This window comes from Sardina pilchardus, chromosome 5 (assembly GCF_963854185.1).
Source record: "Sardina pilchardus chromosome 5, fSarPil1.1, whole genome shotgun sequence".
Taxonomy (NCBI): domain Eukaryota; kingdom Metazoa; phylum Chordata; class Actinopteri; order Clupeiformes; family Clupeidae; genus Sardina; species Sardina pilchardus.
The window spans coordinates 10,532,611-10,557,874 of record NC_084998.1 but is presented as its reverse complement, the minus strand read 5'-3'; the positions used below and the strand labels follow the sequence as shown (position 1 = coordinate 10,557,874).

General features: G+C 44.2%; 3 protein-coding genes and 1 long non-coding RNA gene across 8 annotated transcripts in view; 1 reads left to right on the top strand and 3 right to left on the bottom strand.

Moving 5' to 3' along the window:
- grik1a (glutamate receptor, ionotropic, kainate 1a) overlaps positions 1-2,366 on the top strand; it is a 38,233-nt gene extending 35,867 nt beyond the window's left edge. Inside the window, exon 16 of the mRNA XM_062535848.1 lies at positions 1,921-2,366. Coding sequence (XP_062391832.1) covers positions 1,921-2,109 — 189 coding nt within the window. The 3' untranslated portion in view covers positions 2,110-2,366. The remainder of the gene's footprint in view (positions 1-1,920) is intronic.
- Positions 2,367-3,234: 868 nt separating this feature from the next.
- LOC134079496 (uncharacterized) lies at positions 3,235-10,300 on the bottom strand. The gene is made up of 5 exons (XR_009939073.1): positions 10,247-10,300; positions 9,063-9,125; positions 8,495-8,599; positions 4,820-4,945; positions 3,235-3,332 (listed from the first exon to the last, which is right to left on the bottom strand). It is a non-coding gene; the product is annotated as an uncharacterized LOC134079496 (long non-coding RNA).
- A 623-nt stretch (positions 10,301-10,923) lies between these two features.
- bach1b (BTB and CNC homology 1, basic leucine zipper transcription factor 1 b) lies at positions 10,924-16,962 on the bottom strand. 5 transcript variants are annotated; one of them, XM_062536398.1, is made up of 5 exons: positions 16,880-16,962; positions 15,461-15,712; positions 14,121-15,290; positions 12,858-13,058; positions 10,924-12,611 (listed from the first exon to the last, which is right to left on the bottom strand). In XM_062536398.1, exons 2-5 carry the CDS (start codon positions 15,707-15,709, stop codon positions 12,132-12,134), a joined length of 2,100 nt encoding a protein of 699 aa, XP_062392382.1. In that variant the 5' UTR covers positions 15,710-15,712; positions 16,880-16,962; the 3' UTR covers positions 10,924-12,131. The 5 variants fall into 5 exon arrangements, with proteins under 5 accessions (XP_062392382.1, XP_062392384.1, XP_062392381.1 ...); XM_062536400.1 differs by lacking the exon at positions 16,880-16,962 and adding an exon at positions 16,688-16,845; XM_062536397.1 differs by lacking the exon at positions 16,880-16,962 and adding an exon at positions 16,225-16,606.
- Positions 16,963-17,293: 331 nt separating this feature from the next.
- Positions 17,294-25,171, bottom strand: map3k7cl (map3k7 C-terminal like). The gene is made up of 5 exons (XM_062536396.1): positions 24,794-25,171; positions 24,421-24,500; positions 23,040-23,098; positions 20,615-20,730; positions 17,294-18,077 (listed from the first exon to the last, which is right to left on the bottom strand). The coding sequence occupies exons 2-5, from the start codon at positions 24,491-24,493 to the stop codon at positions 17,897-17,899; spliced, it is 429 nt and encodes a 142-aa protein (XP_062392380.1). The 5' UTR covers positions 24,494-24,500; positions 24,794-25,171; the 3' UTR covers positions 17,294-17,896.
- Positions 25,172-25,264: the final 93 nt, after the last annotated feature.

Below are 25,264 nucleotides of genomic sequence, written 5' to 3'. Positions count from 1 at the left end.
CGACGGACTTAGAGAGCGGCAGACTCCTCGGGGACGACCTCACATCCCGCTAGCCGCCGCCGTGCGCACGCTCACGCTAATCAATAGGTTTGTGAGGTGTGTTCGTGACCTGCAGACAGAGGTGGACTGTACCACTCAGACGGGCAGCAAACACGTCTCTCTCTCTCTCTCTCTCTCTCTCTCTCTCTCTCTCCCGCCCTGTGTGATTTTCTAGCTGTCAGCAGCACTCTGGTTTGTCCCATTAGCCCATCACCGAGTGGGATGGAATCTGACCTGTGCATGCGTGATGGCAAAAACATGGCAGATTATTTATGCTCTGAACCTGTCAATGTCCACCTCTGCCTGCAAGCTGTTCTTTTTTTCTGTCATATTCTGCTCCGACCTCTGTCCTCATACGGCCCTTGTATTGGTGTCACCAGTGCTTTACCCAAACCTCCAAAACCTGACCTGGTCCAAAAACCTACACCACTTACTTCTGTGTCTTTCCCTCCATTTCCGAGATCCAAGTTCACGGTGTATATATAACAGAATCTGACTTCACAATAATGTGCCCTTTATGTATACCATATACGTATGTATATACGTATGTATGTATATATACGTATATATCATTCCCAGATGGACTTGGAGTTCACAAGAAGTACAAATGCATCTTACATAAAGTCTATGTAAGCAGAGGTGAAAGATTTAGCAAATTTAGCAAACTTTTTTGTTCTGCTGTGTTGGCAGGATTTATCTTGTTATTGTGGCCTTTCATTAATTAGTCGGACACCCGTTATCAAAGGTCCGTAAGGGCGATGCCTACCAGACACCAAGACTAAATGAAGCCTTTCATATCCTAAGAAATCTTCACTGCGGTAAATATTTAAAGGTCAAACATCTCATGTACAGATAAACATAAAAAGGCTGTCTCAGCTTTTGGGATGAGCCTAGTTTGAATTCAGTTCAATCAAGCAGGACATTCTCTATGGCTCAAGGTCTTTGTAATTATTGAAATTGCACATGAAGATCCATTCTAAATCTGTAATCCATAATGCAAAATGTAATATATTTTCCCTCAAAAAAGATATCTTGCCAATTTCAAGAAGCACACTGAATGTGTCGTGGTGCTTAAAATGTTTGGTTTGAGATTGTATTTTCCCAATGCACGGGCGGCCATCGCTCAGGGTCCTGGTCACCTTCAGCTCGCTCCTCCTTTCCGGCACATTCTCCCCAGCTGCCAGGTAAGCGCAGCGTTGAGGAGAGATGAGGAGAGGGGTATGGAGGGGAGAGGAGGGGGTGGGGGAGAGGTAACCCCATTATAACCCAATTGGGTGCAGAGGTCAGGGGGATTGTGATGGGGGATTCTTCTCACTCCAGTGCCCTCTCATTCATTCCATTCCAAGAGATCAAGATCCATTTTTTTTATGTTTATTTCACTTTGGTATTGGTGCATGCATTTTTCATTGTGTTCAACGATGCACAAATTACAGTAAAAGAGGATGAGAGGCAGAAACTGATTTGGTTTAAAAACAAATTATTATTATTCTGCGCATATACAGTACGTTTAAACTCTTAAATGTAAACCCTCTGACATAAACAAAGACCTTGCGAGCTGGTTAAATGAACAAAAAAAATCCCATCATTTTGTAGTTGAACAGGTTCTACACTGACTGTCTGAGGGTGAAGCGGAAAAGATGCTCTTCTGAGTTTACTGGGTCCAGGATACGAGGGCAGGTCACAGCACTCCTCCTCCGTTTATTCTTCTGTGCTTGTCTTCCTCTCCTTTATCTTCCCTCCGTTCCCTCTCGTCCTCTCAGTCTTGTTTGTGTCGTGTCGTGTGGTGTGGTGTGGTGTCGCTGAGGCAGAGGCCCTCACGGACGTGTGAAGGCTCACGAGGGGCTCTTTCTTGTCTTCTCCTTGACAGTGTGTCTCTTTCAGTGCTGTGATGGAGGAGCTGAGCATTTCCTTCAGGTGCCACCGTGGCGCGAAGAGGCGGGCGAGAGGTCGAGGACGAGCGGGACTGGCCAGCACCCTGTGCCACCCCAAACGCGCGCTGCGGAAAGAGACGGTCACGTAGAGACGGCGTCCTTCAAACTGTCACAGCTGCTCCCTGATGAGCTGCTCTGAGGCTAGCTGTTTATTTGTCTGTTATGTATTCATTAATTAAGTTATTTATTTATTTATTTATTTGCTGTTTTAATTCATCTTTTTTTATTTTTGCTTTGCAACATTGGGGTTAAGGACAGTTTGTAGTTCTCTCAGTGTACTTGCTTAGAATATAATTTTGTTTGTGGTGAATGAATTCATTGTGAAAAGAATGTGGGTGTTCGGGGATAGATAGAAATCCCTCCTATGATTATTTGTTTTTTTTTTCTTTCCCGTGCTGTCCCTCAGTTTTCAAAATAAAACGTATTTTACATTTTTGCAAATCTGTCATCATTTTAAGTGATGTTTTCTGGTCAGATTTTCTTGCAAAAATGTGCAATAGATTGCATGCGTTCGGTTTAATTTATAAGATGTCTCCTTTTGACATGAAGTTAAAGATGGATATGTAGTTAGCCCAGTATGGAAAAAGACTGACACAGTGCCATTTCATCATCTCTACAGACTGGTCAAATCTTCCACATACTTTGATTCATTTGTTTGAGTCTCCTCCATAGTTCTGTGTGAGAGTGTGTGATCTTCTGACAGGTGCCCTTGAGATGTACCTGTCTGCTGGTCCAGAACTGTACTTCGCTTGCTTTACTTGCAGATACTGCACACTAAATTGTTTGGTCACATTCTAAGGGGTCTTCATTTTGCATAACATTTGGTCTGACAAATTGTAAAATGTGCCAAATAGTAAAACAAAAAAATCCTCTTATTGTCTATTATGTTAGTCATTATGTATGTGAACATGCATGTGTATTTATGAATGATTGTGTGTGTTTATGTATGTGTGTGTGAGAGAGAGAGAGAGTGAGAGAGAGAAAGAGAGTGTGTGTGTGTGTGTGTGTGTGTGTGTGTGAGAGAGAGAGAGAGAGAGATGAGTGCAGAGAGACTGAGAAGGTCATTGAAATGAAGGCTGTTCTGCACCAACCTTTCTTCAAAGCAGCCCGAGCTTTTGTTCTGTACAAAACTAAAGCACTACCCCATGTCCATGAAAACTCCTGACTACACCTCAGTATTAGTTATAGTGACTACCCAGGAGTCTTTTCTGACATTTCATTTCATTCATGTAAACATTATTTTCTTTGTCATTTTAATGTAAAATATATATTTGCATAGTGAGCAATATTCCGTCCTTGCAAGCCCCATATGATCCTTGAAGTTGCACAGCAGTCTCTTGAAATATGAATGGGAGATCAACCCTGTGGATTACAGCAGACACTGGAACAGATTTTTAAGGAACTGCTTGACACTTCATTATGATTAAATACCCGAACGACATATATCAGCAAACATCATGTCCTCACTGCTACTGTTGAGAATTATTATCAGATTGAGGCACCGCCTGTTATCAGCATCAGCTAGGAACTAAATTTGATTGATATTTATCCCCCATGCATGTAAATAGATAAACCTTGCAATTTGGAGCCTAACCAAGGCTGTCTTAGTGCTAAGCCTAAAACCAATATTTTTGGGTTTCAAGAAAGTTACAAATTATGGAAAAATAGACAAGAGAATATGAGAGAGGAAACTGAAAAAAATACCTCCCAAACTGAAACTGAAAAAAGCACCCCCCAAACTAGTAACATGAATAATAACATAAATATACCCTTTCACCTGTCCAATCTTTTCTTTTAGAGATAACATCTGGAGCTTGTGGCAATGTGATATAGAGAGACTGCATTATCTCTGCAGTGTAAGACGGCACCGTCACCACTAGCAGTAAATCGATGCTGTATAACAGCCACATCATAGGTAAAGGTCATCTGCAATCAGCACCGTTCGCCGATGCCACACTAGCCTGGAGAACATCAGACAACGCAAGCTGATCTATATGCATACAATGCCCACAGAGACGAGGTGGAGGATAGCCCATAGAATACACTCAACACCTAATCTCAAAACTCTCTCTCTCACTCTCACTCTCTCTCTCTGTGTGTGTGTGTGTGTAGGTTGGCCATAAATTCATTTTTACCCTGCCAGGACAGGCTAGATATCTGTGTGATTTATCATCTTCCATAGAAGTCATACATCTCTACACATCACAGCACCTTTGATTGCTGCCCTAACCTGATGTCAACCAGATCCCCATACAACCGAATAAGGTTATCTGTCTATTAACACAGCCCATTTGTACTTCAGTTTTGTCTTTGTTTCTGCACCACATTTTTTTTTGCGAAGCGAAGAAGTGTCAAGGCCACCAGCTACAACAGCGCGCAGGGTCACTACCGTCCCCCTTCTCTCGGCATGCTTAATTAGCTGGCAAAGCGCTTCCTCCGTCGGAGACCTCCGGCGATGCCCGGAGCTCACGCGCGGCCCTCTTGGCCGTTCATTAAGGCCGAGCAAATGGCTGATGATAGCCAGGGATACGTCTCCAAGCTGCTACGCCGACAGTTTGAGAAGCAGACATCTTTACTCTGGGGTTGTGTTAATGAGGAACGTCTGCCAATCTAAAGTTTGAAGGCTGGGGAAAAAAGGCTTGCGGTGGAATGGAAGGATATTTCCACAAGCCTTCAGTCACACAGTACTGTTTACACCTTGATTAATGGTTCATCACACTAAGTTGTTAAAGAAATGACTTGCCACCCACCATACCTTTTGTAGCCTACAGATTTTTGTTATCTATGAGTTTAAACTCAAGTTAAGGTGTATTCCCTCTGTTGTGCGTGCCATGTGGTTAGACTCTCACTTCATCATTGTGTGGTTACACGTCAGGTGCTTCCTCGAGGTGGCTCTTGGGGACAGCAACACAAACAGGAAATCTTTTTTGATGGCTCTTCCTCCTCATTAGCAATCAAAGCCGTTTCTTCAGTCGCTGGGTGGACAGAGATGAGCAATTTCAACCAGAATGCAGATGGTCTCCCAAGAATTACAATATACCTCCTTTCATCTCTCAGTCAATGCTTTATAGGCTATTATTTATTCAGATCATCTGCTATTTCCTCTTCCTCAGAAGGTATTTGATAATTACTTATGCAAATTATTGCCACTGCCACACCACATTCCCAGATATAATGGCTAAAGTTTGAGGGCTGAGGAGATGAAAATTGAAGCAAAAGCAGGAAACAATTTTCGTCTCCCTCGTGCCTTGAAGGTTACCTCCACTGTGTTACTATGACAATGGCGTTGACATGGCAGCACTCAGGGGAAGACAGCATTTTTTCCCTCACGGGAATTGTGAACTCTATGAGCTTTCTTTTTTTTTGTGAGTCTTTGAGTGATGGAGTGAGGGAGTGAGTGAGAAAAAGATATGTGAGAAAGAGAAGTGTGAGAAGAAGGAGGGGAGGGAGGGAGCGAGGGAGGGACCAGGAAAGAATGCGCGAGAGGATGGCACGTCGTGCCCTCGCCCATCTGTGTGAATGCCGTGCCCTTTTGTCACAGATTGGGGCCACCGCTGCTGCTGGACAATATCGGCCGGCCGCCTCCCTCTCTGACCCTGGTGGCCCTTCTTTCCCGGAACGCTGTCCTGCTCTGTCACGCTGCCATCCCCGTAATCATGTCAGCAGCCAGAGCTGCCTTCATCTCCAGCAGAGACACTGTGACCAACCACATCGCCAGTCTCTTTATAACCCCACAGAGAGATAGTTCATAGTGAGAAAAGAAAGAGAGAAACAGAGAGAGAGGAACAGCACTGCAGTCAAAAAAGACTAAGCTCTCAAATATTGCTGAAAATATTTCCCAGTCCCACTCTAAAACATTTATGACATACACAAGGTTATTACCGACTGACATGCTCTGTAACTCCTGACAGAAGCTTAAATGTGAGCCCAGAAACATTCACTGTTTGCTGTGCTGCTGCTTAAAGAAGGAAGTCAAGATGTGTTTGACTTTCTCCCCCAAATGCCCCCAATGTGGCAGGCTAGGCCTACTGAGTAGAACCCGCAGCACTACCTGGAGGCGAGCTGGCACGGCCGATCATGTCGTGGCAAATGGGGGCAGGCGTTTTTTTCCGTTATTTAGTCCGCTGGCCGCTCCATAGCCGCCGGGCACGCTCTCGCCTCTGACAGCCAGCTTGAGAGAAGGTGGCAGCAAGGTGAAGAGAGAGTCAGGAGGGGGGCTGAGACTCGCTAACTGCCTGGCCTGGCCGCGCCACTGCAGGGAGTCAATTAGTGGGCCTTTAAAGCGAGAGCCCAACCTCTGGGTGTCCCGAGGTGAGCTTCGCTAATTTGATCTGGGTAGAGGAGGAGGCTCATGACGGTCAGGTACATAGGATTTTACTGGACATGTTTTTAGGAAACCTTACTTTGACCTTTAAGACAGATGGGCTGGTCAGAATTGACCAGTAGAGCGATTGGTGCAATGTTATAACATCTTTATGAGAGACTCTTTATGGTGTTAGTGTTTAACTGCCTAAGCTGGCTCACCAGACTTCATCATTTATCATCGTATAAAGTTCACAAGGTTTTGTCACAAATGGGGCACAATGACAAGAGTCATTTAGCCCCCCATTTGATTGGGCGTGATGATGAAGTGTAATCGAAGCAATATCTTGGCATAAACTTTTTGACTTCACTCACAACTTCATATCCAGGGATGGGCAGTCCATAATAACCCTGGCAGCTGCTGAAGCCTCACACATGGCATCCCTGACCCCATTAACACCAGGAAGTGCATACGAAGTGCAGATGCACAGCCATGCGGTCCACTCCGCACTCAAGGAGGGACCCCAGTGCATCCATATTACAGCGGGTAGGGAGCACTGGTGGAGCCAAATACTGCATTAGAGATAATCAGGCCTGCAAATGCCAAGCAGCATACATCTCAGTGTGTGACACAGAGACCCTCTGGCTCAACAGCTCTGCTCTTGCATTCAAGGCCAAGTCTTACACCCCAGCCCCAGACCGCCGCAGAGAGAGAAATACATAAATAAGTCAAAATAATAATAAACAGGATTGGGTGCTGTGTGTGCTAAGAGAATTCTGGACAACCTGTCTTTTTTCACATATATAGTGAGCACAGTCAGAATGGATTGTTTTCGGCAGGGATTGATTGATCAGAGATTGATTGATCAGCTTGCTCCACTTTTCTTCTGTTTAGCTTAATTTTGATTTATCTCTTTTTTACGGTGCTGCTTCACATTTTCTCAAATCTCAGTTGCCTGCTCCTAATAATGTGTGAAAATCTCCCTCTCTCCGCAGTCCTTCCTTTCCATATCTCAAGTCTCTCCATCTCCCTTACCTACATATTTATTCCTGTTTACATTTCTAACAGTCCTACCATGCTCGTCCTGCTGTGATAACACTGATCGATACAGTAAGAGGCTAAACCAAGGGGCCGCTGTAGCTTTGTTATCTCCACTCATATCAAGCCCACACATTGTCAATTAGCTGCCAGAGAACAACAGCAGCACATTTGGATTCAGGGGCCAAGCTTGAGGAACTCCAATCGGACACGACCGGAATTTTTTCCCCCCACCTCCTGCCAAGCCCGTCTCCTTCCACTGACCTCCAGCTCCCCCAGGGGCTGAGCAGATCAGGATGGAGGCGGAGGAGAAGGTGGTGCTGGCGGTGCTGGTGGTGCTGGTGGTGCTGGTGCTTGTGATCCCTCCTGCTGCATGGGCTCACTGCGGGGTGGGTGGGGGGGTTGGAGGAGAGGCTGAGCCCTGGGCACAGCAGGGGTGGGGGGTGGAGGGGCAGGCTGGGGGGGGTGGAGGGGCAGGCAGGGTGGGTGGGTGGCCTATTAACTAAAGCCTCACGCTCTGGGTCGAGAGGAAAGATTAAGAGCCGGCTTCAATGGATTGGACTTATTAGATCCATCCAAATGGAGTAAGTGATGTCTGTACTGCCACTTACCCCCACGTCACGGAAAGGGGATGTGGGGTGAGGTTGGGTTGGGTGGGGTGGAGAGATAACCTTGACTCTGCAAGAGGGGTGGGGGGGGGGGGGATCATGAGATTTTTCTCACGGTAAGCACGTATTGATGGGTGACCAGGAAGTGGATGCATGCACATACTGCATAAGCTTGTTTTGACAGCACTAGGGAGTTGAGGGAAATCTCATTCACTTTCATTCAAATGCAAGAGTCCGGACATGAGGACGCACAAAGTAGTTAAACTAGTGTTGATTCAGTAAAAAGAGAGAATTATGCACACTAAACTGGAAAATGTTCTCTAAATACCCTACATTTCTCACAGTGTTTGTGTGTATGCATGAAGGACTCCCACGACTGGAAAATGTGATTAAATATTACATGACCTAGAAAGATAAGGCCATACAAATACTGCTCCCCAGAACTTTTCCTGATGCATAGTCCTAAACCATACACAAATGAACAAAAAATGTCTGCTGAATGCATTTCTATCAATAGTACCGCTATACATCTGAGACTATCCATTTTTAACATAAACAAAATACAGTTCCCATACCCATTTGAGGATAAATGTCGATATGCTTTTCATCTTAAATCTTTACAGCTGCAAAGGGGTGAAGATGGAGGCTGTCCTGACACGCCTGTGACTAATGACTCCACGCTGAAAGAGAAAGGAGAATCAAAATAAAAATTCAAGGAAGCTCTTCTTCCTTAATCGCACGATGTAATGACAGCTTAAGGTTTTTTTCTTCTTTTTTTTTAGGTATTCTGATTAATTCTGGGATTGGGTTTTAGAACGCTGTAATGCCGTTTGCTTGCTGTTTAATCTCCTAACCCCATAACTCTTAATCAAAACCCAAGCAGTTTTTTTTTCTATTTTAATCTCTCATGAATGAGGCCATGGATTACGCATCTCTGACCTCAGGACTCCTCCACCGATTCTCCCTCCTACTTCCGATGACCTCACCTGTAGTAACCTATAGGAGAGGAGAACCATCCCCAAAATGTCTGAGGAGTGTTTCTCTTCTTTCACACGTTCTCTTTCTTTTGATGAAGAGGAGAGACTGTCAACACGTCTCAACTTTTTTGACTCGGCCCATTTCTTATCTAATTATTATACATACCCAATAAGATGCCTCCTAATTTCATGGAGTATTACTGTGGGATCCTTGATGTTGCAGTGATTTCTGAAAAAAAGAAAACCTAACTGAACAGAAATCCTGAACGTTTCCATCGGAAACATTAGGAAGGCATAGATAGGCTTCATATTCCCTCTCGGCTGCTTAGATATGTTTTCCATATCTGACATTCACTTACAGTGGGAGAATAGCAGACATCTGTCTGTCCATTGAAGCTCGTGGATTAAACCGCCTGATCAGATCTTCAGCCATACAGGGTCAATTCACTCAATACGTGATGCTTTGCTATCAGCTGTCTCTATATTTAACTTTATGTTTAAGTTAATACTGCAATCTCTGAGCTATACAATAAGAGGCTTTGGAAGCAAATGTGCGTGGCCGTACATAAGTGGATCGCCGGTGCACTCACAGGCAAGCAGAGAGCTCACATGCCCTCACAAATGCATAAAGATGCAGAAGTGTAGGCTACTGCAAAGAGGGCACTGTCATAATCTGTCCGCTAACCCTGTCTATGAAAAATTATCATAACAATTTAAAGGGAACAGAACCGACTAAAACATTTGAGAATGAGTTGAAAATGACTTTCTCATTCCAATAAAGAAAACCCTGATATGAGGCCGCTTGTTTGGATGAGTGTCTGCATTCTACATAATTCATTTTGTAGTTACAGCTCTTCATTGACTTTACCATCATTATTTTCATAATCAATATTTTGCAACATTTTTGTAAAATGCTGTCAGCTCTTTTCCAAAAACAAAATAATTAAATCTCTGTGAATCATATTTGTGGGTTTCAAACTCAAAAACTGCATTGGGCCCTGCATGTGGGATATGTCCATGACCTTCATGAAACACCATTCTGATTTATTTTCCAAACTGATGCAGAAACTAAGTTAACTAGTAGGCTACCCAAAGATTCATCAATCACATTTGCTAGTACCCTATGAAGGTGCAGATTATTTGCACAAGACTGCCCTCTGGTGGGTTCAGGTGCACATGGAAAATGTTCACGTTGCACCTGCAAATGTCCACATTCGAGAACACATTCAAATTATTTATAGACACAGCTATATCTAAATTACTACAACTAGCTCTCTGTTAGGACTGAATTAACTTAATAAAAATCTAAGTCAAAGAACAGCACAATAAAGAGAGTGGTTGCACTATTACCTGCCAAGCGTAGCATGACTTCCACGGCTGTGCAAACATTCTTATCGCTGGTCTGCTCCACGATAAGGAAGTACAGCTCACCTGCGCAACACATGTTCCACATGTCAACACGGGACTACACACAGGAGCCCCCACCTCTGGCCTCACCCGACAGCCTGCGTGAGCCATCCTTTCACAGTCACTAAAGAGAAAAAAAACAATAACAAAAAAATACACCTTACAAAAAAGGACTGAGACATTCAAATAGGTCACATCCTCTGGACAAAGCAATGCCTGCAGCTTACATTTCAAAGGTCACTTTGTCAGGACTGTCAGTCCTCTTGTTGGTAAAAAGCTTTTGCTTCTTTTATCTTACAACAGTGATTTTTATAGTTTCTATCACACAAAGCTCAGTTCATACATTTGTGAACTAACCCATACAATTTATACAAGCTGCAAGCTGCCTAAATATATGCTTTAACAATGCTAACTAATTGAATTACTCTTTACACATGGAATTACTTTACCTACAGGCAAACCAGTAACTTCAACAAAGACAAATGTTACAGTTTGCTTACAGTTAGTTTATAGTTAATTCTTTATTAAAATTACAGAAATCTTCTGTGGAAAACTGTTCTATTGTGCAATGTTTAATTTGGACAAATGTTTCATTCAGAAAAGTTCAAGTGTAATTTGAATTAAGACTTTTATCATTTTATTCACTTAGTTATTGTGCATTGCAACACAGGTTAATATTTGGACCCAACACACACACACACGCACGCGCACACACACACACACACACACACACACACGCGCACACACACGTCCACAAGAAAACAGAATTAACAAACTGTGGAAAAAAATCATTTCAGATTTCATATACAAAAGAGAAAGAGTGATAATTAACAAAACACCATAGTAACCCATTAAACAAACAAACAAAAAAAACAGATACATAACAGCACCAATGTATTGTTTGGTATTTAAGAACAGCACATTTCTTTGCCACATTAACAGGACCTTGAGTCAATGTCCAACTAATGGGTTTGAGTCCTTGATCATTAGCATTTACTTTATCCTGATAACACACTCCCACACAGTAACAGACCAAACCCTCTGAGGATTGGTCCATAAAAAGAACGCCCAGGTCACGACACTCAAGAATAGTCTGTTGTCAGAGCTGCTGCTGCTGTTGTTGTTGAGGAGTCCTTTCAGGAGAGCTGTCAAGCTTCTAAAATAATGACATCCTGCTGATCCTGCCTGCTCTTGCCCCTGAGAAAAAGACGTGTCATGCTTTGTGCAACTGTCCGATGATGAGGAGAGTGGAGGAGACACCTGTAGCCTGTCTGGAGGTGACGGAGGTCACTGAGGAACACGGAGGTCCCAGATGAGTGATTAACAGCGGAAGGAGAGGAGAGGAGAGACTCAGAGCGCAACATTTTCATAGGGGTCACCTTCCCCAGCACTGATAATTGCAGTCAAACTGATGCAAAATTGATTACAGATGACAGGAACATAGCATATACAGACACATGCATGCACATACACACACACACACACGCATGCACGCACGCACACACACATATGCATACGCACACACATTTATACATACATTCATACACTTAAACACACAATATTAATGATCAAAACTGGAACAAACTATATTTGTTAGAGAAAGAGTGCATCATACAAAAAGACAAAAAAAAAAAACATACTCTGTATCTAAACCCATGGTAGTGATTATCATTCTTCACAAAAAATGCTGTGGCATATTCTCAAAGAAATGCAGATATGCAAAACAAACATATTTTCCAGCCTGCAACAGCATTGTATGTAGTCTCAATCAGTCTGCAGGTGTTGTTTTCGACAAACGACAAACATTTGAACAGTAGGCTGTACAAAGCTACTTGTCCGTGATGAGCTTGCTGACGGGCTCAGGACGCATGCTCGTGAAGGCACCGAGACCAGTCCCCTCTGTGGAGCAGGCGAAGCTCTTCCCAGAGAAGGTGGAGGCGGATGGGGGGCACTCGGCGGTCAGGGCCCGAGGAGTAGCTTGACCCTCACCCGATCCGCCGTCCACCGCAAAGCGGCTGGAGGGTTCGCCGCAGCTGCCAGCTTGAAAGAGGCCCAAGGAGCAGGCCGACGCTGGGTCCTGGGCCTCGAGTGTCGCCTCGGGCTGGGCGGAGGTGGAGCTGAGCGGGGAGAGCAGCGCGAAGAGCGGGCAGGCGGAGGGGGAGTACTTGGCCAGGACCTGGAGCTGCTCCGGCCTCAGCGCCGCCTCGCTGCAGACCCTCTCGTAGAGGCCCGAGAAGCTCTGCCACGTCTTCAGCCGCTGATGGTTCAGCCGGTCTCTCTCGGAGGTGAGCTTGTCCTTCTCGGTCCTCTGCGCAGGTCAAGCGCACACGCGCACACACACACACACACACACACATTAGTCAACACACTGTAATCAACCACTTGAGGAAACAAGTGGTTGGTTAAAGAAACGGCACACATTTATCTGTTCTAGTACCAGGTAAACAATTGATGACCATGGCCGTGCGTCAAGTGCGTCAAGTCCTAAATGTAAGTATGTTTTGACTGAGGTGGTGAGAGAGAGAGACAGAGAGAGAGAGAGAGAGAAACCCACCAGTTTTTCAATCTCGCACTCCAGGTTGTGGATGCAGTCCAGCTTCCTCTTGCGGCAGCGCCGTGCGGCGATGCGGTTCTTGCTGCGCCGTCGCACGTCGTGCACGAAATCCAGCTGCTCCCGCGTCAGACTCTGGAGCTTCAGCATCTGCTGGAAGTCATTCCTGCTCAGAGACGCAATCCGCTCAACAGAGAATGGGAGCTGAGGGCCGGCGTGTGTGAGTAGTGGAATAGAGAAAGGGGAAAGACAAGGATTTTTTTTATCCAAAGTGACTTACATGTCAATAACATTACAAGGGCCATTTTGCCAGGAGCAACTCGGGGTTACGTTCCTTGCTCAAGGGCACAACGGTGGAAGCTGGGAATTGAACCCACAACTTTTCAGCTTACTTCACAATAGCCCTTAGCCACTACACTACCACCCAAAGACAGACACAAAGACCAGGGGCTATAGATTCAAGTACGATTAGATGTGTTCAGTTGGACATTTTCCTTCAACCGCCAAACATGCCATGCTTGCAACTAAATTCTCAAGTACAGTTGTCACACATCACTGGGTCCAGTGAATGTTTAACTTGCAGCATTGGAGGTACTCTGAGTTATCAGAGGCTGCCTTGTTATTTAAATCAACAGGCAGGCCTGGTTGTGGCGTTAAAAACACTGTCTAACAACTAATAACATTGTTCCACAAAAATCTGACAAACGATCACCCCCCTGCACTACTCGACTCCTGAGCTTGTCATTCTCTTGAGTCTTGTCATTCTCTTCTGTCAGTTTCCCCACCCTCTTTCTGGCACTGCTGTGGGAGGATTTTGGGAAGCAAGGGACCGTAAATAGCACAAGTCTCACCGATACAAATCTGCATCCAAGCAGTTCTGGACAGCTATGCTAGACTGGTACTGGATGAGTCATAGCTTCCAATTTCAGCTCACTTGTAGGGTCTGATTAATCTAATTGTGTGTATGTCATACAGCATATGATATACGTGCTCTATTGTATTGTATATCTGTTCTGTTCTAAAATCAAACAATAGCTTTCCTCAAGAAATGAAAACTGGTTGTCAAGCTAATAACCTATAGTAGTCTGACTTCACTTCAGTGTGTAAAGAAAGATGCAAACAGATGCCTGGACTCTGCTCTGAAACTTCCTCTTTGACTCCACTGACTCACCAACACCCGTCTACAGGAACAACTCGGAGACAACAGGAAGTCTGATGAGAAGAGATGCCGGCCAAACGAGAAGGAAAACTGTGGAGGTCATTTACCTCGCATGCCCTTGCGCTGCTGTAGAATTCGCTGTCCCCCTCCGTGTCCAGGCTGTCCGAGTCCTCCCCCGAGTTCTGCGAGGAGACGTAGGGGCTGCCCTGGGCCCCCAGACCCGGCTCCTCACAGTCGGGTACTCGGGCACCTACGGCCCCCAGGTCCCGGAGGAACGGGCAGTCCTCCTTGTTGATGTCCAGGTCCAGCTGCTTGAGCCAGTCGAGGGGGGCAGTCGAGGGCTTGGTCGTCGATGGAAGAGGCTCCGACCAGAATCCCTTGGCCAGGTGCTCGGCCACCTCCTGCTCGATGGTACTCCGCTCGCCGCCTGGCTGCTGCTCACTCTCCGGGTCCTCTGGGCGGTGGTCCCCCCTGGAGTCACTGGCAAAGAGGGACTCTCTGAGGACAACTTTCTCCTCGTCTTCCGACACGATTCCAACACCATTGTTGGCCTCCGAGATGTCCTTAGCCTCGTCCTCTATTTTCACCTTTTTGGGTCCCACAGAATCCTCACAGCTCAACCCAGACATTTCGCCACAAGATGACGCCTTAGCGCCCGGGGAGAGGGGAGGCTTCGAGCTGCCCGAGGTGAGAAAGTCACACCCCTCTGTCACAGGGACATATTTGCTCGACGTGGGCTCTTCCAAATCCTTGGCATCGTCTGTGCTAGTGCAGGGTACACAACTCGAGGGGCACCCATCCTCCGACATGGAAGCCATCTCGGGGCCACTGGCCTCCAAGCAGGCCATCTGAAACTTGCGGTACTTGCACAGAAGAGAATAGTCCGTCTGTGTGTCCATGTCTGGACAGGCGTCATCACAGCTTTGCTGTGGATGATCCAGGAGTTTGGAAGTAGTTTCAATCTGCTCCTCCTCATCCAGTGCCACGTGTGAGGTCACTTTGTTGGTATCAGCCTCGCTGTCTGTGGTTGAAGCAAAGGTTTTATTTTCTGGCTTAGGGGATTTCTTCATCCGACAGCACTGTTTCCTTGGTGTGTTCGTAGCATTTTTGGTGTTGTTAAAGAACTTGGGAATGAGGAATTCAAAACACGAGTTGTCCAGGTTCTTGAAACCCAGGACAGACGCAGAGTTGCGAATCTCCAAGATGTTTTCTTTGGTGAAAAGGAGTTTTGTTGTGTAGGCAAACTGAAGGAGAGGCTCAAACCCCTCCGCAGTCACCTTTAAAACAGACAAAAAATAATAATTATAATATTCACTGCCGTGACAATACAAATAGAGACCATCACAATGTCCCCAGTTGAGTTGCAGAGTGTTTTGCAAACGGTAAATCACATCTGATCAGAGAGTAATGGCCTGAATGATTGTCCTAATCCTACACCTGGGCTCACCTCATCGGGTAAACTGATGACAGCTCCGGCCTCTCCAAGGCTGGAGAAGCGGGCGCTGAAGTAGTCGCTGCATGACGCCAGAACTGGGCGATGCGCTCGAAAACTCCGACTCTCCACCACCACGGTCACATCGCAGAGCAGGTCTCGCCGCCTCTGCTCGTCCAGGCAGCGCAGCACATGGTCACTGTGAACCGCTGACTGGAATGTGAAAACGGAAGATCGGGGGCTGTCCACAGGCATGGTGGGCATCGTCTGTAAGAATCGCAAGCAAGAGTCAACAAACCCACAATTACAGGAGCTTTAATAACAGAACGGCAGCGTGCAGTCGCCTATGTTGCACAGGCTATTCCAACATTGTAAACATATGCCAGTATTAAGCAGATGGCTTTACATGCAGGCTCTACCACCATCCCAATCTAGGTAATTGAGAAAAGCAGCAACACAACGGCGTAATTGGGTGTTCAATTCCTGGAACTGAATGGTATGTCTACATTTCGACACTGCCCGACACAGGGTGGAGAAACATTTAGCAAGTCACTGAATATGAATGTGAACTGCTGTCCAGAGTATGAAAATAAGTCGCCTAAAAAACAAGTCTATTGAAATGGTACAAATAAATTCGAAATGTCATGTTCGCTATTGGTATAAACCTACGTGTCCTTACCCGTAAGAAGCGCTTATCTCGACCGAATGTGTACTGTGAGAAAGCTGTGTCAAGTCATGCACTGAACACTGTGGCGCAACATCGTGGAGTGCTGACTCACCCACTTCTGCTGATAAAGGATGAACAAGCAATTTCCTGTCTCCCTTTTCTCGTGGCTACATTTCGATCTTTCCCGGGAATTTCTTGGCCAACATAATGGCAAAATAATAATATCAAGCACACTGACAATTAAATAGCCAATAAAAGATGGTTACTACTTATGGCCAAAATGTCTGTGTAGAGTAGTCTATGTCGTGGCGGTTTGGTAATAAACTGTTTACAACAGGGACGGAGTTACTCATTCACATACGCACGCACGCAAACGCGCGCGCAACACACACTCGCGCGCACACACAAGCACACACAGCAAACGCGAGAATGTGGCAATAAAGACGGTGACTAAGCAGTGAGTTGGCTGGTTTAACTAGGAGAGAACTCTTTGCCCTACCGTGTCAAGCAAGACACAACGTAGAAACCACATAAAAATGAACAACAATGAATTTAAATGCGCGGTCATAACAAACCTTGAATTGTCACAGCAAGGCTACAAGTAAAAAATGTTTCTAGGACGCTCGGTCGCTAGCTAAAAGGGTCAAGTTGGGCAGGAACAACTTTAGAAAATGCTTCCTCAACCAAAAAAAACTCCACACATTAACATACACGACACGGATACGTTCTTGACTTTTTAACCATAATATGCTCATGTCATTACTTACCTATCATGTCACTACGATGAAAGTCCAAAACACTGTAGTTGTTGTGGATGTATCCGAAATTACGAATTGTTTCAGGCCCTATCAGAACAAAGGAGGTGCTTGTCGTTCGAATCATGTGATACTAGATTCTATCCTTTCCCGCCCCCATAGGCACGGTCTGCACTGCAATTGGCTCGTGCGCGCGTGGGTGAAAAAAAACTTTTACTTCTCTTTTTCAGTTGAGATTATTTTTAAGCATTTGAAGTTGCGCACGCGTTTCAAACTCAGTGTGTGCTTGTTGGGCTACAGAGCAGCAGCCTACCAGGCAAGCAGTTTCACTGATCACTGATCTCTCTCAAGCAGTTTATGGTTTTGTGAACATTCTTTCCATTCCACCTACAGTAGCCTAACTTTGCCACCATCCCTTCAGAGACATTTGGATGCAGAAGAACATAACTTTTTATTGAACATTTATTTTCGATTTCATTGAACATATGTGTAGCACCTGGGGGAAAAACACTTGCCACAGGATGTACACTGATCAAAGTAAATGATGGAATTCAGAACAAATACATTGATTGGATTGTGAATGGAATCTCCTCAAACAAATCACACTGGTGCGAATGAAAATGTCTATGTCAACTATTCCCTTCTACTGTTTCCATTTCATCCAATTATTGATCAGTAACAATCTCACAACCAAAGGTACTGTTTTGCCAGACATTTAAGTATCAGAAGAAAACATAGAATATATTTATTTTGGAAGGACATGAAATCTGACGTAATGCTGTCAGAAATAAGTGCTGGGATGGCCCCGGGCTGACAGAAGACCTTACTCAAAAACATGATGAGACATGATATAGACAGGACAGATGTACCAGTGGTCACAAAACATACGCACTGGGACGACGCCAGAGTTACAGCCACAGATAATGCCGTTTGGACCACACTTCGAAGCCCCCTCGGTGAGCCTCCACAAGTCCCTGAGCAGACTGACCCCGCCGCCACACCACTCAGTGACGTGTGGAGGTCACGGGGTCACGATGACCCCTGCCTCTTTTGACTGACCCCCCGCAACGTCTCCAACTGCCGGGCCCGCTCCGTGTGGACAGTGATCAAGGTGCGGTTCTCTTCAGCCAGGACCCGAAACTCCTCCTTGAGCCGGGCGATCTCTATGGTCATTCTGTCGTCATCTACCAGCTCCCCTAGTATCTCTTTCCTGAAAGGCAAGAAATAACACACGTAGATGCAGTTATGCGGATTACAACAAATGAGTGGATTTCAATAAGCTTTGTTTTTTTTAATCATAATGTATGCTTTTGTAGTTTTCCCTTTGAAAGGCCAGAATGTGTCTGTTGAAAAGGCATTGAAGATATTGGGACCAAGAAGATATCGCTCTCACAGATTTTGCTTTTGAGTAATGTACAAAAAGTCCATAAACAAATGCAGCTATTGGGTTTCATCAAGTTCCTTTCCACAGGTGTATAAAATCAAGCACCTGCAGAGTACATGGTGCCTGATTAATACACCTGTGGAAAGGGACCTGATGAAACCCATGAATAGGTGATTTACGTCCATGTTTCCCCTCCCAAAATATGATAGATTATTAAAAAAAAAATGGGTCCACACTGTAGTGAAATGATGTGTCCCATAAATGAGATGTTGAGATGCCTCAAACAACCCGACGAAACAAAAATAAGTTAGATAACTATTCCCCTGGAACAATGATCAGTGGTCTCTGCCATGTCTGGTCTGGAGCTGACACTGTAACTCCCACACCAGATAATCGGGCAGTGGACTTTCTCTCAGCTCGACCTCATGTAAACAAAGATTTGAGCAGTGACCTAATGTGGCATGAGGCCAGACTGCAGTGCAGTTCCCTCCACACAAGGCCTTTGGACTTGGCAAAGGGAGAGCACAGCGCTGCTTTTTGGAGTTGAGCTACAGGTCATCTCCAGACAAGCGTGGACAGATTCCAGATCATTTCATGTCAGTTGTTGACATGTCTCCCATTCAGAGCTTTGTGAAAATGGGGAAAACGTTTCTTGTCATGTCATGTGATGAGCTATCTTGTGGTGTAAAAACTAGTGCTCTCGGTTGGCAGGGCCATTTCCTCTTTCTTTGTATAGCTACAGATTCAGTGGAAACCATTACTAGCCATGGTCATGAGGTTCTTAGCTGGCCACTGAAATCTACATATTCATAAGAACAGAAATGTTTTTGCCACAGTGTTTTTGTCAATGATCCTTTGACAATATCCAGAATGTTTCAACAGAGAAATGGCAATTTTAGCTACTTATATGTAAGTAAAAAAAAAAAAAAGTTCAAATAGCAGTAAAGAAGCTCCTTAACACTAATTTCTCTGCCAATTGTCCATATTGTTTTTATAATGTTCATAATGAAGGCTGTGATGGATTTAAGATAAAAGGCTTTTTAAGTAAACACACACACACACACACACACACACACACACACGTAAACAAACACACACACACGTAAACACACACACACACACACACACACACACACACACACACGCAGACACACATAAACTGCGGGAATCCAGACAGGACAAAAGAAAAGGGAAGCATAATAATGAGTCATTTATGACGTGAGCCAGACCTCCAGTAGTAGGCCTACTTTTAATCATAAAACATAATTACACAACATTTAAACTTAGCAGTGAACGTGAAATTAAATGACCAAGAGTTAAGAGAATGGTCTACTAATATAACTAAATCATAATTTTTATTTTTAATTTCCATGATATTTATAGTGTACCCTTATCCATTATCCCTTAAGCACTAACACACAGTGTATACTCCTAGTGACATCAGTAACAGCAGGCATTGTGTGCAGTGGCACATGGGTAGGTGTGCCATGATTACACACAACCATTTTTGAACAATGAAGTATGACCTGTTGGGAAATCCCCTGGTCATTCAATGTGGTATACGGTCCTATTACATCATTTTAAAGGTAGACAATGGTCTATCCATCCATCCATAGGTCTATCTGTCTATCTACCTATCTATCTATCTATCCATCTATCTATCCATCTATCCATCTATCCTTCTGTCCCTCTGTCCCTCTGTCCCTCTGTCCCTCTGTCCCTCTGTCTGTCTGTCTGTCTGTCAGTGAGATATTGGTGCAAGGATATCATACATCCATGCAGATCATGACATGCTCTTGCTGTAAGTGTCTTGTCTGTTATTGTTTGGCTGTGTGAATACTTGTTTTACTGTCCCATGACAACTGGACGCCATTGTGGTGACCTCACCAGTTGTGTTTGAGTGAGCACATGACTTCATTAGAAGCAAGAAAACAGATGCTTGTTCCGAGACTGACTGAAGCAAAACTGAAAGACATCTTTCTCTGTGGGTAAAGTGTGATATGATCTGCTTGAGATTGTCTCAACAAAATGTCTCAATTTCCATTTCATAATATAGAAAAATAAAAAGAACAGGTCTATGCCTGGGTGGTATGATGTGATGGACAAAGTGCTTACGTGGTTAAACGTCATCAGAAACCTTGACCCTGAATTGAGAGACAACATTGCAAAAATCCAGTTCCAGTAAACAGTATCCTACACACCAAATCAAACATTCGACAGTCAAACATCCCAAACCTCTGCCAAAATGTGCACTTCCTGTGTTGTAGAGAGCAAAGGTTTCTCAGGACACTGGTCCAGCAGTCTAGTCGAAAAAGGGAAAAAAAGAAACGTTCACCTTTCACCCACTCACCCACTTAACTTACTTTCTGTCCTCAAGCTGAGCAATTTCTATTTTGACCTCGCGGAATTCTTTGGCCATCTTGCAATGGTCCTTGTAGACTTGGACTGACTCCTTCAAAGACTGACATGGCAGTACTGGCTGATAACAGAAGAAACATAGGACCGGTTAAAAATGCACTGAGTGAGAGATTTCATCAGAAATATGAATGATTAATTGAGGCTCAATAAATGCATATACTTCTTGTGAGAATCCATGCTGGGTAGGCTATATGATTGCACAATGTGTTTTAATTCCAAATGTACACCAGCAGTGACCCAACACTGACTGTTTTCACTGACAGAGCTCAATCATCCCCAAAAATGTGCCATACCTAAATCATTTGTATTTTACAAACCATCTCAAAAAGGTGTTCATTTAATATCCATGCATATAACCTACTGAATAGTATAAATCTGTAAAAAAAAAAAAAAAAAAAGGCTAAACAAGATGATTTGCAACTCATGATGAGGTATAGTTGTTGGAATGGCCATTTTGTTTTTGGTCCATCTGGACTTCTGCTTTCACAATGAGTCATGGCAAAGTCTGAGAGATTTCCACACCAGATTGCTTTCCTCAAATCTAATTCCCTTTTTCCCGCCCCATTTCGGCTTTGTAAAATTGCTTTAACCAGATAGCCATTGCACTGTAGACTGTTCAATACATGTAGATTATTATGGGTACTCTTATGGGTTGTCTGGGGTTACAGGAAAATATAAACTGAGCGTGACTCATCATCAGGATCTTATTAGCCTTAAAAAATATTACTTAACGGGAAGAACTGCCCCTGCTTCAGACACACTGAAGAGATACACACCCATACGACACAGAAATGGACCCAAGCAAAGCTTTCAGACTGGCTTTTTAAATAGAAAAAAAACATGCATTGTAACTGCATGACTTGACACATATTTTGTGGGTTTTGGTTGAGAGTTAAACCCTCTGTGGTTAATGAGACTCAGTCCTCTCAGCTAAAGCTGACCAAAGGTCTCAAACACTTCAAGTTGGGACTATGCACTTTACCATTGTTTCCATCTCTGGCATAAGCATGCTTTTTTTTCTTCATAAAACTGTTTTTCCTACAACTGTCTAAAAAAAAAACACTGAAACAAGTTTTGAAGACAAACCGCTGCATTGTTGTTGTGAGTGTGAATAGTTAACTCCACATGAACTCCTTTCTAATAAATGTTCTTAAAGGCAGACATCTGCCATATCAGCATTTGTCCCCCCTGACTGGAACCTCTTAAAATAAAAATATCTGCATGACAGAAGATTTGGCACTTGGTCAGCACCTACATACTGGTCAGTCTGGAATCATAAGCATTTTACCGCCACCCAGTGGTACAGTCAGAAAATTGTATAAAATATTATCAAACAGGTGGACACTTTGAACATCCGTCAGCTCTTTGGATTGGGCACAGTTATTTAATCACTCAGTCAAGCCTTGAGAAGGTGGACTCGGGCACAGTACGGTTGGGCTTTTTGATCGTGCCCATGCAAAGACTCTAGAGCACAGCAGCTCAACCATGGCTGGGTACAGTTTGATAGTCTGCAGTGTGAGTACGACAAGAACGGGAGAGAACAGTACTCCAGTACGCTACAAGTGAACCATGCCCAGTGAGAGTATGCCCTACAAGAAACAGAATCATATTTCCTACCACTCAAGTCCCCAATCTGATCTCCCAAAAATGCCTTCACCCAGGGAGTGATATTCTTTACAGTATCTTCAGAAAACATCACCATCATGACATGACCCAGAAACATCACTGTACTCTCAGAATAGCAGCTAAAAATGAAAATACCAATACAGTAATAATAGCAAAGAACCCCTGTCTGAGTATCTTGAACATCAAAGTAATGCAACCCCGTGTGATGTTATAACACTGAAGAATAAATACTCTGAAGGGTGTCCTTCCATTAATCCAGGGCTAAATACAACAGCAACAAAGAGTTCAGCTTCTCTCTAAAAGTAGCGTGAGATCACTATGTTTATGATATTGGGACTGGGACATATCAATCACAAGCCACACATATAGGCTAAAACGGTGCTCCCCACCTCTCTTTCCTCTCCTGTGGGCCCTTTCAAGTAATTTCCCCATGAATCTTATGAGCGGGAACAGGCTATTGCAGCAGGTTGCGCAAGCGGGCAAGACTATTTCCAGGCTCCAGCACTATCAATAGCCAAGCCGGCCACAAGCCCGACGGACAAGACTCATCCTTGAATCTCCAAAACGTGTGTCGCATGAAATCCTTGTGTTCACTTAAAGTGATTTGAATTGTTTCCATTGCAAAAGCAATGTTTGGTTTTTTTAAGTCCTTTAAAAACAACTCTCAGCTTTACTAACACTCACTAGCTGTGTTACTGACAGCAGAGTACATCCGTAAAGCTGTTTTGACATTGCCATGGTTACCTGAAGACGCTGTTCAAGGTCAGGAATGGTTGGGAGGACTTCCCCTGTGTCATTTAACTCTAGAGAGAACAGAAAAGCAGGGGGGGAGGTTACTGGAGCTATGGTCATGCATTTCATTTCAAAGTCAGGGTGATGACATTTTCATCCCTTTCACGAGGTGGATTATGCCTGCATTTGCATAAGTAGAAAGTGACACGACTATATGTAACCTATGTGTGCATGCTTCCTTTTCTGTGTCCATTTGCACTAAGGCCTGGAAGGACAAGCTTATGCTGTAAGCCTATTGATATTTTTCCTCTGGGAAAATATGAAGAAACATACTCAAAGCCTTGGTCCACAATCTATCTACTTGAAATTGATCAAGTGACAGTATTGACCTTTTTTTTTGGCAGGCCTAGTTAAAATGCTTTTCAGAAAAATCACTGAGCTTCATAGAGGGATACAGAAAAACAAACATTTCTAATATTACCATGCATTAACAAACAAGTACAATTTGACAGAGGGCACGTGTAAACAAAGCTGGGAATGCCCATGAGACAACAAGACAGACAGGTTGTGCTTGTGGCTGTCATGATAGCAATGTCCGTGTTCTCATAGCCGACACATGTCCAGAATCCACTGATGTCATTTGGCCCATGGGCACTGCAGGAAGTTAACAAACACATCTAAATGCTTTTATTTCCCCCTCAACAAGTCGTACTTGCAGATCACCAACTTATGTGTTATTACCTAGTGATGGGAGGGCAAGCATGAAGCAAAATAGTATATAATAGGCCTACTAGTAAACCTTTATACTTTTACATATCTAAACATGTCTGTGGGGGAAAACAACCCACAGGATCAGCCAGGGTATAAAGCTGAACGAAGCAAACCCAGAGACAGCAGTATAGGCTACCATGGCACTAATGCAAGAGAGCGAGAAGGGGAGGGGGTAGCGTTAAACGCTTTTAAATATAGGCCAGTGTTCTAAAAGCAAACAAGTGAATCACGCACCAGTGTGGGAAACCTGATGCTGCTGAGACAGAGCTGCAGCTGCCCTCCAGCTATTTGCCTGAATAGCTGTAAAACACTCTGACAGCGCTGCTGACTGTGTGGCTAGGTAGATACGTTGTTTTTAAGATGCCAAAGGTCTACAGAAATAGAGAGAGCACCTGTCATCCCGCCGAGAAGAATGACAAAAGTTAAATTGCTAATGCACTAGTGGGCTCGTGGCGAATTTGGTTTGTTGCTGTCTCGGTGCTGGGAATAGCGCGCACTGTTACTTGTGCGATGAGAGAAAAACAACTTTTTTACAACTTTTTTCATAGCAACTTTTTTGCTCTTCAAATAAACGTCAAGCTTATAGCCTACTCCTCTTTATGTTAAAAATAATGGCCGTTACCTGAGTTGTCGAGACTGAAGGCGATTCTAACTTCAGGTTTATCTGGAGAGACTCGTCTTGTTGAGGTGATCATTTATTCCCTGGCAGAGAAAGAGTCAATCTCATAACAAAATCTGACAAGGCTATGTCCCTCAAACTCTTAGTAGGCCTATTAAGTATTAACCAACCACCAGTCTATTTGACATGAGGGAGACAGACACTTGACTGATAAATAATTTCGTTGACTTTTCTGGCTGTCATATTATTCTTAAAATCATGCACACCTTCGGCTACATTCTACAGAACATGCACAATCGAAGGGAGAGTGAAAAAGTCAAGTAGGCTACTAACAATTCCATCTGAACCAATTCACGAAGATGATGCCGTGTCTTACCTGACAATAGGCTCGCTTAGATCAGAAGAATTTCGTAGCTGGAAACGAACTTCTTGCTGGTCTATTGTTTTTGGCCACAGTGTAAGTCCATAATAAAGTTTTTTGTTGCCTTGGCTTTGTCTTCTGTCTATGATGTAGCAGAGACGACTGGTCCAAAGTTTCGCATATGGCTTGGCTATTGTCCCCTAACCACAATCCGAGGGTGAAGTTTTTCTGTCGTGCGTTGTGGTGCAGCTTTTATGAATATAAATATAGATTTATATTTAGAAAGCTCGGACAGTTGCAGCCATTACTCTCTGAGTTTTCAAAATGCCCATGCAAGCTCCGTGGATGAGGAATCCATCGCCTACAGCCCAAATGTGTGTCTGCTTGGGTAGGCTACAACACGACAATAAGGGGCTGTCAATATTGGAATGCTGCTTCTATACCCTTGTTCGTCGGGTACCAATTAAATGACTCAGATGGCATGAC